Here is a 13845-nt window from a genome sequence, read left to right on the forward strand (position 1 = left end):
AAGGTAGTATTTTTAGGAAAGGGATAACTAGGGGTTATCGAATGAAAACCACAATTTTTTTTTATCGATCAACGAATGTTTTTTGTCGTTTTATTATAAAAAGATATCTTATTATGAACAAGTAACACTTTAAGTTTAGTTTTCACAGTCTTTGAAGAACGGTAAAAAAATGAAAAGGAACATCCTTACTACAAAAACTTAAATAATACTTAAAAGTTATGACTGGAACTTAAAGAAATTAAATAAACGATTAAAGTAATTTTATTTCTTCTTCTCGCACTTTTCGTCCTTCTTCTCGACTTTCTTCTCAGCCTCACGGATAGCTGGCTTGCCAGTGTGCTCGATCTTCACAACCTTTTCGTTGGTGAGCTTTGGTTGTTCTTTGCGTGGAGCCGTGATGCTGAGGACTCCGTCCGAGGAGAGACTAGATGTCACATTTTCGATGTCGCATTGCTCGGGGATCATGTACTTGCGCACGAAGTGACGAGAGATGGTGCCGTGCTCGTCTTGCTTCTCTTCGTGCTTTCCTGTAATACAAATATAGACATTGTTTTAGTTTTCTGTTCGATATTACAACAAATATATGAAAAATCTAAAAACTCGACAGATCACTGTTTTAAAAATTCAATTTTAAATTCTTTCTTTACGAAATTGACTAAGCTTTCATTTCAAAGAAGTAAGAAACAAACAATCGAATATTAAACATATTTACCTTCGACGACGACGAATCTGTCAACCACCTTGACGTTGATCTCCTCGGGCTTGAACTGTTGAACATCCAGGACGACTTGGAATTTGTCCTTGTCAGCCTTGACCGTCGAAGTGCCACCGCCTTCGGCTTGGCGAAGAAGTTCGCCCCAAGGTCTGTAGTAGAGCAGAGGGTTGCGCCTGGCTGGACGGACCATCGGAGAATAGTATTGGTCCAGAATTCCAGGAACCGCCAGTTGTTCGGGATGGAGTCCAATGCCGAAATCCTGGTCCAGGAGACGGTGTGGGCGGTCAAGGTCTTGCCACCAGTCGGAGAAAAGAAGTGGTACAAGAGACATCTTGCTTTGTTTCTTTGTCTGTAAAAAAACAAATGCTTTTAGTGAAATTGTAGATTACAAAAAAGCTAATGCAGCATACAAAGATGTCACAAAGCAAACGTCCAGAAACACATTTCAAAAAATTCAGTTAAGAAAACGTTTGGAAACGTATACAACGAAAGCCGAAAAAATTCAACTAATTCGAGTTAACGTTTATACTAGAACTGTATTGAAAAAATTGAAACGAGGTAAAGACTTACAGTCTCTGCAAAACTTTATCGACAAGACAAAAAAAGAAAACGTTAGGAAACGTAGCCAAACAAATATTCAAAAGACAACCGATTCAAATAAAAACAAACTAGAACCGTCGAAAAGAGCGACTACAACGGATAATAATACTTAAAAAATTCAGTCGACGAACGACTCACCTTGTAGAATTATGGAAGTCAAAGAATAGGAAGTGATAAGTTTCACTGTAGTAACGTTTGCGCTCTCGATGCTATTGCTTCGCTTGCTCAGAATCAACTGTTGCCGGGCTGCGGGCGCCCCTCCTATTTATAGGCGGGAGCCGGCTCGCGGCCGGTTCTAGAAGCCTCTCGCGTATGGACTGGACTTTTCTTCAACTTCCACAGCCCAGTGACCGTTTTTTCTATTTTCTCTGCCAAAACTACGTTACGAGAAGGTAGTCGGATCCCTTTTGTGCAATTCTATACGTGTGAATTTTATCAATTTTCCTGCGAAACTGGAAAAAAGCGCTTCGAGAGAACCGACGTTTCGCGACGCGTCGCGAAACATCACGAGCGCGAGCGCCATGTCAGCCGTTGTGTGTTTACATTCTCTCTCGAGTCTCGACATATTCGCGAATCTCGCTAGGTGAATCGTTTTTTTTTTTCGATGACCCAAATGGATTTTCTCAAAGAATCGATTACTTTTTTCCAACTTACATACAATTACTCGAACATTCGTTCTTTTATTTTTGCTGTTAATTGAAGTGTCGGAATATTTTCGTTTCGGGTACGTTTGTTTTGGTATATCTTGAGAGTGCAGCTTGAGATAAAGATACTTTTTGTTTCATTCGGTATATCTATTTACAGTAGAGTTCTAGAAAAAACCAGAATGTTGGATGGGAAATTGATTTTGTCGCAACAAAAATTATTGACTTTGTTGTGAGAGTGAACCATAATGTTTATTTATTTGTAAAATGGCAACATTATCTCCAGTTTTTTAGAGATTCAAACTGTTTGTATGTACACCAAGAAAACAGATAAACGGAGTTTCGGATAAAAATACTGTCATTCGTGTGCTTATACACGCAAGTTTATTCTTGTCAAAGTTATCTTATTTTATTCGAGTACTTTTTTCATAAGATATTCGCTTACGTAAGAGACAGTCTATAAATAAATGTTTTTTCCTGTTTAATTTTAATCAAAAGGCGCGTTCTAAGAAAGTAAAATAAATGAATTTTGCGAAATAAAGTTTATCCAAACGTTTATATATTTTTTATAATAAAACACAAAATAATAATTTTTATGTTATTGTTTATAATATATTTTTAATAGTTTATAAGAATACATAGCCGGATCTTAGTTTTCTTCGTACAATTTTTATTCTAAAAACAGGCTTAATTTTTTTATTAAAGTAGAGCACATATGACTTATATAGCATTATGAAAAACAGCATTCTCTAATTAAGTCTTATCTTGAAATACGTTGTTCTAGAACATTACACGGTATAAGGCGTGCAAAAAAAGCTTTTATAGCACACTGTGGCTAAAATCCGCTGTTAAGTCACGAATAGGCGAGACTTGCGGACTTTAGCAGTCTGCGCTATAAAATTTTATACGATACTCTTGACTTAAATGTCAAGAGTCGACATTTAAGCTAACCTCGCTACGCTCGGGTGCTAACTGCGCCGTGTAGAAAAGAACCATTTAAGTCACACGTATCGTAATGTACTATTGTTTCGATGCTGCCATGCAGAGCCCGATTCCTATTACTGTAATAATAAATCCATGTGCATGTGCTTAATTTGTTACACACACACACACACACACACACACACACACACACATATATATATAACTATGGAACAGTCTCGGTCAATCGAGACCACGATAAAAGTATATCATAATCTACAAACGTATTATGCATTAGCATAGTATGTGACATTATAATAATATAGGTGCGTTCTTATACCGTTTGCAAATACAAGGCTCGATAGCATAATCGACCTGGGGTCGTTGACGCTGCAGCAGAAGTGTCGCTCGACTCTTCTAGCCGGTTCCAGCCCCGCGCATCGTGACGCTTCGCGAAGTTTCTGGGTGTATTTTGAACTCGATTTCGTTTTTTTATTCAAAAGATTCATTTGCGTAGACAGTATTGCATGAAATATGACGTATCGATAAATTTACTCCAATAAAAATTTAAAACTCGCAACTGATATCATTTTTGTTTATTTTCTTTATTTAATAATACACATTGATTAGTCTTTTGTAAAAAATCATTAATCGTCAAATAAGTTGCATGAATTCAGGAATATATTTTTTAAATAATTAGGCATTTAAAAATAAAAATAAATTTTAACCATACATTGGCTAATGGCTTTTAAGTCGATAATGAAAACGTTTAAAAACGTAAGCTGAAAAAAGTCATCAAAAGTATAAACCATCATAAATAAAATTGACAGCATTTATGTGTATAGTAAATTATATCTGTATTCAAGATTAATTAAAAAACAGCTGTATTATATTACAAAAAGATGCATGGATGTAGATTATGCATAAAATTAATAGGTGCATCAATTGAGTAATTATATTTTATTTTTATGGATGATTACATAATCAATAAGATTTTCATGTAAAGTATGCACAAATACTTTTAGATCAATTTTCAAAATAAAATAATGCAGGATTAGAACTACGATATTTTTCAATTAACATTTAAATTTTAAATTGAGCAGAAAAAAATATACTTGAAATTTTTTGTATTCTAATTTTACATTAAAAAAATAGAAATGAGTAACTTACGAGTTTTGGCTACAATTTCTTACCATGTTATAAAAATTTACAGTAACATTTTTATTGAAATTTCAACAATTTTTTTCTAGATGAATTTTTTAGAATGACTAGTTCAATACATACACATATTTGTTTCAACAAAATAAATAAAATGTAGATGATTTCTTATAAAATGAATACTCAAAAATTCATACAAAGGAAAAGGTTTATATGAAATAACAAATGTTTTATATCAAAACACTGGTTTATTCATTTCTTTTTTGAAGTTTACATTTTGCTCATTGATACCTACAGAACTAGTCATCAATATATAAAAAAACTTATATTTATTATTTGTACGCAGATGATCAACACTCTTTAAGTAATTGAATTACAAATACTTGATGAATGCAATAGGAAATCATCAAAACTTACATTGAACATTAAAGTATACAAACTATATTAAACTTAATTTAAATTCATGAAATAAATATGATTATCATGTTGAAGGAACATACAATCTTTAACACAAAATGAAAATGAACAAAAAAAAGTATTCCGAACTTAGTTATTTCAAATCTTAGAAATAAAGTAAACTAAGAAATATAGTATACTATAATACAAGTTAATCACTTAAGCAGCCTTGACAGTCGATTTCTTTCCACGCTGAGGTGCTTGGCGTTGTTGAGCACCCTCTCTTACTCCTGAGCTTCCTTCAACAGCTGCATTTTCTCGATTTGTGACAGCTGGTTCTCCAGTGTACCGAATCTTAATAACTTTTTCGTCGGAGTCAGCCTTTGGAGGTTCTTTCTTTGGAGCAGTGATGGTCAAAACTCCATCAGAAGACAACTGTGATTCAACTTGTCCAACATCACATTGATTTGGTACTAAGTACTTGCGAGTGAATTGTCTAGAGATCCAGCCATGTTCGTCTTCTTTTTCTTCGTGCTTGGCTTCCACAATGATGGTGTTGTCCACAACTTTTACGTTGATCTCCTCAGGATGGAATTGTTGGACATCCAAAGTTACAACAAATTTATCCTTATCAGGAGTAACAGTGGACGATCCTCGACCACTTCTTCTCATAAGACTGTGGAGGAATGGATGATAGCGGGATGACCTGTGTCGCAGTTTGCCAGGCTTGTAGAGCAGTAATTCTGACCTTGGTGCAATGCGTTCAGCAAGGTCCTCTGGATCTAATGGCAGGCCAAAATGCTGATCAAACAAATTGTGAGGACGGTCCAAATCCTCCCACCAGTCAGAGAACAATAATGGCACAAGCGACATCTTGATTTGTTGTCTGAAAATATAAACAAACAATAAACTTTAGTTTTCAAGAATGATATTTTTTTTAATAAAAAACGATTCAACTATGAGTAGCCTACCGAACTTTTTTAAAAATACTGTTGAAACTAAACAAAGAACGCCATGACTCGTTTGCTATTATTCGCGGAGTCGCGCACTGATACTATATACAAAGTTATACAACGCGATATCGTAAAATCAATAACGTTAGCTCCGATTTTCTTTAAAAAAAAACCATACAAAAATCTGGGAATAGCTATTTTCCAATTTAGATGTTACCACGTTAAAGACGCTGTTTATCCAAAATCTGATATAATTTGTAAAATTATCACATACTAACTCGAATCAATAATTTGCGAAGTTTACAAGTATGAAGAAGTGTAATAAATGTATAAAAAAAATACCTTTTAAGAAAAAAACTTGTAAGAAACTTCTTTGCTCTCGAAATCGGCCAACTCGAACAACAGTTGCTGTTACTATGTGAAGAACTCGTTGGCGTATAAAGTTTCCTTTTTTTAATCCTTGAACAAGGGGACGTCTCGTCGAGACAGTGCTTCCAGCGCTCAGCTCGGTGTAGAACAAACTGCTCGTTCGAGGCCGCAGAAGGCTTTTATATGGGCGCGCAGAGCAAGAGCGCAGCATGAGGCTCCGCTCGCGTTGGAGCGAGCGAGATGCAACCAGAAGTTTCGGGGAACAACCGGCGAACTCGGCGCTGCAATCGCTGGTGTTTTGCTCGCGCTTTCTGGAAGCGTGTGTGCGCGAACGTATACTACGACAGCGTATTCAGCTGGGGGATGACGCTTTGTGTACATGCTCATGCACTATGCGCCTATCGAGTGACTCCCTAGAAACGTCTAGTTGAGGTCTGTCATATAAGGTCAATGCTCAACTATTTTTATTATTTCTTGATGCAACTGTTTGATTGCAAATGTATTATTCTATTTTACAAGCATCCAAAATGTTACATTTTTTGTTTCTAATGCAAACAATTTTTGTAATAAAAAGATTGAATTTATATTTTATTTCAATAAGAAAAAAAACAGTTTACTGAGGATTAAAGGTAGTAAAAATGAATAGCCTTATTAAAAAAAAGGACTTTCATTTTATTGATGATTTTCTTTTGAAAACTTCTCTTATACAGACAATAACTTAGAAATATTTAGTACGATACGCTGCACGTTCGATATATCGTTCTTTTTTTTGAAAAATGAACAAGTAAGCGTACAACGTTCAAGGTATATTAAGTATTAAATAGTAAAGAAACTTATTCTAACAATGTTAAAGCTTCTAGTAGATTTTAAAGCTTGGATGACACTATATAAATGCATTAGTGAGATACGTAGGAATTATGAAATGCGCGACGAAGATTTTACTTCTGTTCAACCTTCTTCTCTTCGCCTTCGGACTTCTTCTCGCGGATGGCCGGCTTGCCGGTGTGCTGGATGCTGATGACCCGCTCAGTACCCTCGGCCTTTGGCTGCTCCTTGCGAGGAACGCAGATGGTCAGGACTCCATCGGACGAAAGCTTCGACTCGACTTTCTCGACGTTGCACTGCTCGGGGATCAAGTAACGCCGGGTGAACTTGCGCGAGATCCAGCCATGCTCGTCTTGCTTTTCCTCGTGGTTGCCCTCGACGACGACGTACTTGTCGACCACCTGAAATGATGAATGAAAAATTAGGATAATATTACTTTAACGCGAAAGGTTACTTCCATCCGCAGGAAATTAATCAAACAATCAAATACTTAAGTGATAGAAAAAAAGAAAACGTCTGTCAACGTTACCGGCAGCCATTGAGCAGCGACAGATCGATGTCACGCAGAATAGCGTCCATTAAACAAAGACAACAACCGACAAAAAGCCTCTAGAATGAGTATACGAGAAAAAAGTCCCGTCAAAATTAATTCTCGAATTCTCGACAACTATAAATTCGCCGTGGATAAGATTAGACCGATGCCGGTAGGTGGACAAAGAAAAATGCCAAGACGCGCATAGCAAATCGCGAAAATGGCTGAAGTTCAAGTGAAAACGGAAAGCAATGGCTGTGCGTCGTGACTGACCTTGACATTGATCTCCTCGGGCGAGAACTGCTGGACGTCGAGGACGACCTGGAAAGTGTCCTTGTCGGCCTTGACCGTGGAGATGCCACCCTCCTTCTGGCGACGCAGAAGCTCACCCCAGGGCCGGTAGTAGTGGCTGTGGGTGCTCGCGTGATGAGTCCGGGGCAGATGGGGCACGAGGCTGGAGATCGGGTGCGGGGGCCTCGGCTCGAAGATGTCGGTCGGCAGGACGGCCAGGTGATCCGGGTGCAGGCCAACGCCGAAGTGCTGGTCGCGGACGTGGTGCGGCCGGTCGAGTTCCTCCCACCAGTTGGAGAAGAGCAGCGGGAACAGAGACATCCTGACTCTCAAAGTTGAATTCGGTTTCCTCGGGATCAAAGAAGTTGTGACGTCTACTCTCGGCGGTTGCTTCGAAGCGACTGACCGGACTGACTGCTCGCAGATACAGAGACAAAGGACGTGTGTGGCTTGGCAACAGCTATGCCGGTGTTTTATGCGTTCGCGCAGCGCGGTAGTCGACTGTTTGCTCTGGAAGCTCTCCCCGATGGATAGCCCGTAGCCGGCTAGTGGATATGCCTATGTATGTGTATATAAACAGCGCAGCGCAGATGATGCGCGTTGCCGGCCGGTACTACTTGAAAGTATAGTGCGAGAAAGGTGCGCGCGTCTGCTTCTGCACGCGATGAGTATATGCGCGAATTTTCGGGAAGCAACGCGAACGGCGTCGTTGTCTCGTGTGCAGCGCGAGCCGGCTCGAATCTACTGGAACGGCGGAGAGGAGAGCGAAGGGAAGGGGCGGCTCAGGGGAACAAGTGGATACAGAGAGGATGGGCCGGGCGTGCAAACGAAAAACAACGTTTGCGGATAGCGCCCGCATGCCTTTACGGTTTAGTAAAGTTCCGCGAGTATCGCGTTATCCGCCTACGAGAAATATTATCATAATTTTTTTTCGTCTTATATCACCGTTGTTGTGATTGTTAGATTGCTTGTTTTTCCTCGCTAAAATTGGCGCTGTCAGCGCGGTGAGCACCGCGAGCCAGGGGGGGGGGGCCCGGCTACGCCACGCCTGCGCAATGCGACGAGCGAGATGAACTTTAAATTTGAATTGAAACATTTGAAACCCGGGAATTATAGAAAATGACGAGTCACGAACTGTGACTCTATGTTTTCGCGAAACCAAAGTAAAGTGTTAACACATGTCCAATCTCATTTTATGTTTTTACAGTAATTGTAAATATTCTTTGGTAAATGGAAAATAATATTTAAATAAAATTAAGCGAAAGAATATTTAAAAAATTAAAATAAAAATCAAATGCGCTATAGTACGTTTAGTGGGATAACGAATTATTACAGAGGGTTAGTTTTTTACAAGTCAATAAAAACTTACCATTTTGAATTTACTGTGAAGAAATTATTTATTCATTATAAAAATTACTGTTACAAAATATTACTTATAGAGCAAGACTATGACATGTCATTCGAAATTTAACTAACAAGTTTGACTTGATAAATCTGGCACAGACTACATAACCAGTATTGCTAATCTCATGACTTAACAATAATTTTTCAACCATTCGACACTCACACTTCAAGATCACAGCTTTCACACACGTCATACGTATCAGTCACAGCGTCGAAGATCGCTCGCTCATCAATCACAAAGTTCAAATGCAGTAGTTGAATTAAATACATCGCAGTCGCGTACGGGTATAATCATAATAAATAGCGGAATCATGCAATATAATCATTCAGGAATGTGCGAGGAAATCAGTCTAGCTCTTGGCGGTCGTCGAGCCCTGCGCCGGAGTGGCAGTCGTCGACGAGGACGAGGTCGTCTCCTCCTTCTTCTCCTCCTGCTGCTTGTCCTCCTTGGGCTTGAGCGCCGGCTTGCCCGTCAGCTCGATTTTGATCTTCCTGACGTTCTTTTGCTCCGGCTCCGTTTCCTTCACCGGCGCCTGGATCGTCAGCACGCCGTCCGACGAGATGGTCGAGCTGATCTGCTCGGCGTCGACGTTCTCGGGGATGACGTACCTGCGCACAAACTGCCGGGAGATCAGGCCGTGCTCGTCCTTCTTCTCCTCGTGCTTCGCCTCGACGACGATGAACTTGTCGACGACCTTAACGTCGATCTCCTCGGGCTTGAACTGCTGCACGTCCAGCGTCACCTTGAAGGCCTCCTTGTCGAGGGTTATGCTGGAGACGCCTCGGTCGCCTGACTCCTGGCGCAGCAGATCGGCCCATGGACGGTAGTAGACGGACGGCACGTAGTAGCCGTAGCGGGACAGGACCAGCTGGTCGGGGCGCAAGCCCAAGCCGAAGTCCTGGTCGATCAGGCGACTCGACGGCCGGTCGACGTCTCCAAAGTACGCCGCCGACAGGAGCAGTGGTAGCAGTGGCGAAACCATCCTTGTTTATCTTTCTTCGATTTAAACTCTTCTCTCGAGAAACTTGCAGAGATTCGATAGGTATAATTCGCAAGTTTGTTCTTCTCTCTTTAGCAGAGAATATTCGCCAAGCGATGCGGTTCGATTCTAGCTTGAAACTAGCGGAGAGTCGGCGCGCCGCGGTTTATATAGCTACGGGGGGCGACTCGCCACTCGGCGACCGGAGGCTGCTCGTTGCCAAGTTGCGCCTGGTGGGGAGCAACGCGCTCTGCAGAAGGTAGATGAGATACGCGCGACTCGAGCTTTCCAGAAGCGACACGTATGCACCTACCATGCCTCCCGGTTTCATCAGCTGCAATCTGCGCGGCCCTATACGTGTTGTATCCCATCCCCTCGAGATGTATACACGTTGTACTATTGCTTTGGGGCCACGTAGCGATTCACGGTAGGACAACGTGGACTTTTTTGGTTGTTTGCGACGCTCTAATAGATCTTGGTGTACAGTTCTTTTATGAGCTTTTTTTGCCGAATGTGGATTGATCTCATGGTCAACAATTAGATTGGCTCTTTTTCAGCGAACATTGATCGGATTGATTTCTTATAAGGTTAGAATTATCCATTCGTTATTGAATACTTATATATTTTTCCTTCCGATTTCCCAGGTACGTACATACATATATTTTGTCGTTCAAAACGATAAGACTTTTTATGATTATATTTTAATGCTTTATGACTGAACTTTTTCATAGAGCAGATAGAAAAATCTAGAAAAGAACAAGTCGGCTATAACTAAAAATATTGATATTCTAAAGATTGTATTTTTATCCTCTGTAAACGCATCAGTATATTTTTTCAAGTTATCGCAGTATTATCTTACCCCACGTTTCAATTAGGAACGTTAAAATTAAATTTGGCCAATATCGTGAACTGTCTGGAATGTTCATCTGAGAACGACGTCAAGGTAATGTTCGGATCGTAAATATTTGAGTAACCCAAATTTGCAATATTTTAATAAAATGATATATCGTTGATTTTCAAATTACAGTATTATCTCGATATCAACAGTTTCTGATTCCTCAATCCTATACAACCTTAAAGAGATTATTGAATTGCAATTATTTATAATTGTTAAATTTCGATTTTTTTTTTTATTAAAAACGCATATTATAGTTTGTGATATCTATAATCACATGCACATTCTATATATTATTCTAGAAATTTCTAGACTTTTACCGAATATTCTAGAATTACAATTTTTTTACATGACATAATATTTGCTTGTTATTTTAGCATGTGTTCACACTATATGAGATCTCAAATGATAAGTAACATGATGGTAACACATAAGTCATACAATATTAGAATACTTTGTGTTTGTTTATATATTAGAACGAGCATATCCTCGATCCAATAATTTTACATACACATCATTATTATACATTCAAGGAATCATACTGAAATTGTTTGTGAGCAAATGAATGATCAACAACAATGATACTACATTATTATTAGTAAAAATTGTCGTTATTGATCACTAAAAATCAACTATATTGTTACAACCATCATTTTTTTTAATTGTTGTTTTATGCGTATGAAAAGGTATATTATGACTAACATTTTTTATTGATTAGTAACAGTTAACGCAATAAAATTCATAAATTTCGAAAAATATTCATAAACATCCACGTGAAAAATGCACACATACACACGTCCAAGTGCATAAAAATAGTAGGGACAACGTACGATTATATAAGATAGCAAGCATATCGCAGCCTGTATACTGCAGTAACAATGAATATCGCGTGCCAGACCAAAAATAGCTTCGTTTTCCGCAAAATTATTAATATTTCCCATCGCAACTTACATCCCCATTAGTTTATAAGCTAAAGCCCTCATCGCGAATACTGAATTTCCCGAGAGAAAACAGTCGAAGGGCGTAGAAGCATCGCGGCGCAGCGCCCTGAAGCATCTAGAAACGTGCGCTCTGCGTTTTACTTCAGTATAAAAGCCGGCCGGCCGGGCGAGTCCCCTCAGTACTCGACTGCACACTACAGAGTGAATTTCGCAGAGCGCATCTCTACGCAACTTTCTACAAAGCAAAGAGCTTTCAAATTTTTTTCGATTCTCGATCAACGCACACGACAGAGTAGAAGATCAAAATGAGATCACGAATGTCTATCATCCCCAAGTTGGTCTCCCAGATGTGGGAGCAAATGGAGCGACCGCACCGGCTCTTCGACCAGCATTTCGGACTGGGACTGCATCCGGATGCCTTCTTCAACTCACCATCGTTGTTCGAGAGGAGGATCCCGTACGCATACATGAGGCCGTTGACGGAACTCATGCGGGAAGCAGAAAACGGCTGGTCGGTGATCAAGGACGACAAGAGCAAATTCCACGTCGCGCTGGACGTCCAGCAGTTCAAGCCCGAGGAGATCAACGTTAAGGTTGTCGACAATTACATCGTCGTCGAAGGTAAGATATTATTATGAACTTTTGAAATATAGTTCCTTTTGACTCGTTTGCTCATCGATTAAACGTTTCGCGAACGTATATCGGAAGAACGTTTTAATACGTCGAGTTGCACGGTATTCGTTTTACATACGTTGTGCGATATAGATATACACAGATAACAGCTTTCATTGCATTGTTGAAGATAAAACATTTCTTTGCATTATTTAAACGATATTTTTCTAAATTTCGATAAAATCAACACAGTGAGTGATAACAATTGATTTGTTGTTTCAGGAAAACACGAAGAAAAGCAAGATGACCACGGCATTATTTCGAGGCACTTCGTAAGGAAATACATGATCCCGGAGCAGTGCGATCCAGAAAAGGCTGCCAGTACTCTATCTTCGGACGGAGTTTTAACCATCACTGCGCCTAGGAAGCCGGAAGCCGTTGAAAGTAAGAAAGAAAAGGTTTTGAAAATTGAGAAGACTGGAAAGCCCGCTCTGGAAAATAAGGCTGAAGAACAACCACAGATAGAAAATAAGAAAATGGCCCAAAGTCAGTAAATTCGAGTCACAAAGTTCCATGCATCCTTCGCTAAAAGACCGTTTCATCATCTCATTTTTTTATACTTAAAAGTTAGATTTTTTGTAGTTGTAAAAAGTCTTATAATTTTATGTTTCCTAATTATCTTATTTGTGATATTTGTCAATTGGATAATATCACTGAGTCAAACAGTAGAACATAAAAGTGCTGTGCATAGAATTAATAACATGTACTTTTAAGTGTTGATTAAATAAATAAGATTTTTTATAATATACATGCTTTATTGATTTCAAATACCTGCCACAGAACGATATAATTTGTGTCATGAGTTGACAACAATTTCCTGATTTTCATATTTTTTTTTTTATGAACGCGTGATTCCTAATCTGTCCGAAAAAAGTTTTCTTACTTACAGTTTGTGCTTATTAGATATCACGTAGTGTTAACAATTGTAAGCAAAAGTTGATTTCCAATATATTAGGAAGTACAACGAGCTGAAATATATTCATTATTTCTGTTTGTTTATCTTTATCCGACATCCTGCGAATGTTTACTTTGCAAAACAACGAAATTGACATAATCTTTTATTACCGGAATGTTTTTTTCAGACTAAAATTAGTACTTTAAAGCTATATTGATTTTCACGCTTTAACTTAAAAAATTGATGTATTTTCTTTTATGTATCGTTTGTAAATTGTTAAAATAAAGAAATACGCCAGTAATAAAACAAAGTCTCTATTCACTTTAGATTAGAATAGTTAGACTGATAATTGATGTAGGGAGTTTCAAATAAAGATTCGCGGGTAAAGTTGATGGCGCCTCCACTCCACTAATACTATCACGTACGATTTGTAGCTATGTACGTATGTACTTAGATGTAGAATGTATAATATACTTAAAATAAAATAAAATGTCAAAATAATATGCTATAATATAACGATTTTCCAGCTAATTTATACAAATTGTGTTTAACAATATACGTAAATAGATTTAATGCTACCATGTTTGCAACCGGAACAAACCTCTGTCTATGTCTCGTAAGAATATATTTGTTTCAATAGGTCGCAAACATGTT

The 13845-nt window shown here is 38.7% G+C and overlaps 5 protein-coding genes across 6 annotated transcripts; 1 reads left to right on the top strand and 4 right to left on the bottom strand.

Moving 5' to 3' along the window:
- Window positions 1-54: 54 nt before the first annotated feature.
- LOC100118094 (protein lethal(2)essential for life-like) lies at window positions 55-1863 on the bottom strand. 2 transcript variants are annotated; one of them, XM_001604935.4, is made up of 3 exons: window positions 1454-1863; window positions 713-1064; window positions 55-527 (listed from the first exon to the last, which is right to left on the bottom strand). In XM_001604935.4, exons 2-3 carry the CDS (start codon window positions 1044-1046, stop codon window positions 262-264), a joined length of 600 nt encoding a protein of 199 aa, XP_001604985.1. In that variant the 5' UTR covers window positions 1047-1064; window positions 1454-1863; the 3' UTR covers window positions 55-261. The 2 variants fall into 2 exon arrangements, with proteins under 2 accessions (XP_001604985.1, XP_032453005.1); XM_032597114.1 differs by lacking the exon at window positions 1454-1863 and adding an exon at window positions 1286-1321.
- A 2403-nt stretch (window positions 1864-4266) lies between these two features.
- On the bottom strand, window positions 4267-5984 carry LOC100120896 (protein lethal(2)essential for life). The gene is made up of 2 exons (XM_008203989.2): window positions 5730-5984; window positions 4267-5320 (listed from the first exon to the last, which is right to left on the bottom strand). Exon 2 carries the CDS (start codon window positions 5305-5307, stop codon window positions 4654-4656), a length of 654 nt encoding a protein of 217 aa, XP_008202211.1. The 5' UTR covers window positions 5308-5320; window positions 5730-5984; the 3' UTR covers window positions 4267-4653.
- A 423-nt stretch (window positions 5985-6407) lies between these two features.
- On the bottom strand, window positions 6408-8132 carry LOC100118132 (protein lethal(2)essential for life). Its single transcript, XM_001605098.6, has 2 exons — window positions 7387-8132; window positions 6408-6982 (listed from the first exon to the last, which is right to left on the bottom strand). The coding sequence occupies exons 1-2, from the start codon at window positions 7723-7725 to the stop codon at window positions 6695-6697; spliced, it is 627 nt and encodes a 208-aa protein (XP_001605148.1). The 5' UTR covers window positions 7726-8132; the 3' UTR covers window positions 6408-6694.
- A 650-nt stretch (window positions 8133-8782) lies between these two features.
- LOC100120922 (protein lethal(2)essential for life) lies at window positions 8783-10216 on the bottom strand. Its single transcript, XM_003425322.5, has one exon. The coding sequence runs from the start codon at window positions 9789-9791 to the stop codon at window positions 9159-9161; it is 633 nt and encodes a 210-aa protein (XP_003425370.1). The 5' UTR covers window positions 9792-10216; the 3' UTR covers window positions 8783-9158.
- A 1570-nt stretch (window positions 10217-11786) lies between these two features.
- Window positions 11787-13044, top strand: LOC100120946 (protein lethal(2)essential for life). The gene is made up of 2 exons (XM_001604488.5): window positions 11787-12245; window positions 12519-13044. Exons 1-2 carry the CDS (start codon window positions 11930-11932, stop codon window positions 12788-12790), a joined length of 588 nt encoding a protein of 195 aa, XP_001604538.2. The 5' UTR covers window positions 11787-11929; the 3' UTR covers window positions 12791-13044.
- Window positions 13045-13845: the final 801 nt, after the last annotated feature.

The sequence above is a fragment of the Nasonia vitripennis genome, chromosome 2 (assembly GCF_009193385.2).
Source record: "Nasonia vitripennis strain AsymCx chromosome 2, Nvit_psr_1.1, whole genome shotgun sequence".
Taxonomy (NCBI): Eukaryota; Metazoa; Arthropoda; class Insecta; order Hymenoptera; family Pteromalidae; genus Nasonia; species Nasonia vitripennis.

Excerpts from the sequence above, each read along its gene's own strand:
- LOC100118094 (XM_001604935.4), bottom strand. The coding sequence starts at position 1,046 with ATGTCTCTTGTACCACTTCTTTTCTCCGACTGGTGGCAAGACCTTGAC. Across the intron at positions 528-712 it reads CAGATTCGTCGTCGTCGAAG|GAAAGCACGAAGAGAAGCAA; the intron begins GTAAATATGTTT and ends TTTGTATTACAG.
- LOC100120946 (XM_001604488.5), top strand. The coding sequence starts at position 11,930 with ATGAGATCACGAATGTCTATCATCCCCAAGTTGGTCTCCCAGATGTGG. Across the intron at positions 12,246-12,518 it reads CAATTACATCGTCGTCGAAG|GAAAACACGAAGAAAAGCAA; the intron begins GTAAGATATTAT and ends TTGTTGTTTCAG.
- LOC100120922 (XM_003425322.5), bottom strand. The coding sequence starts at position 9,791 with ATGGTTTCGCCACTGCTACCACTGCTCCTGTCGGCGGCGTACTTTGGA.
- LOC100118132 (XM_001605098.6), bottom strand. The coding sequence starts at position 7,725 with ATGTCTCTGTTCCCGCTGCTCTTCTCCAACTGGTGGGAGGAACTCGAC. Across the intron at positions 6,983-7,386 it reads CCGAGGAGATCAATGTCAAG|GTGGTCGACAAGTACGTCGT; the intron begins GTCAGTCACGAC and ends TCATCATTTCAG.
- LOC100120896 (XM_008203989.2), bottom strand. The coding sequence starts at position 5,307 with ATGTCGCTTGTGCCATTATTGTTCTCTGACTGGTGGGAGGATTTGGAC.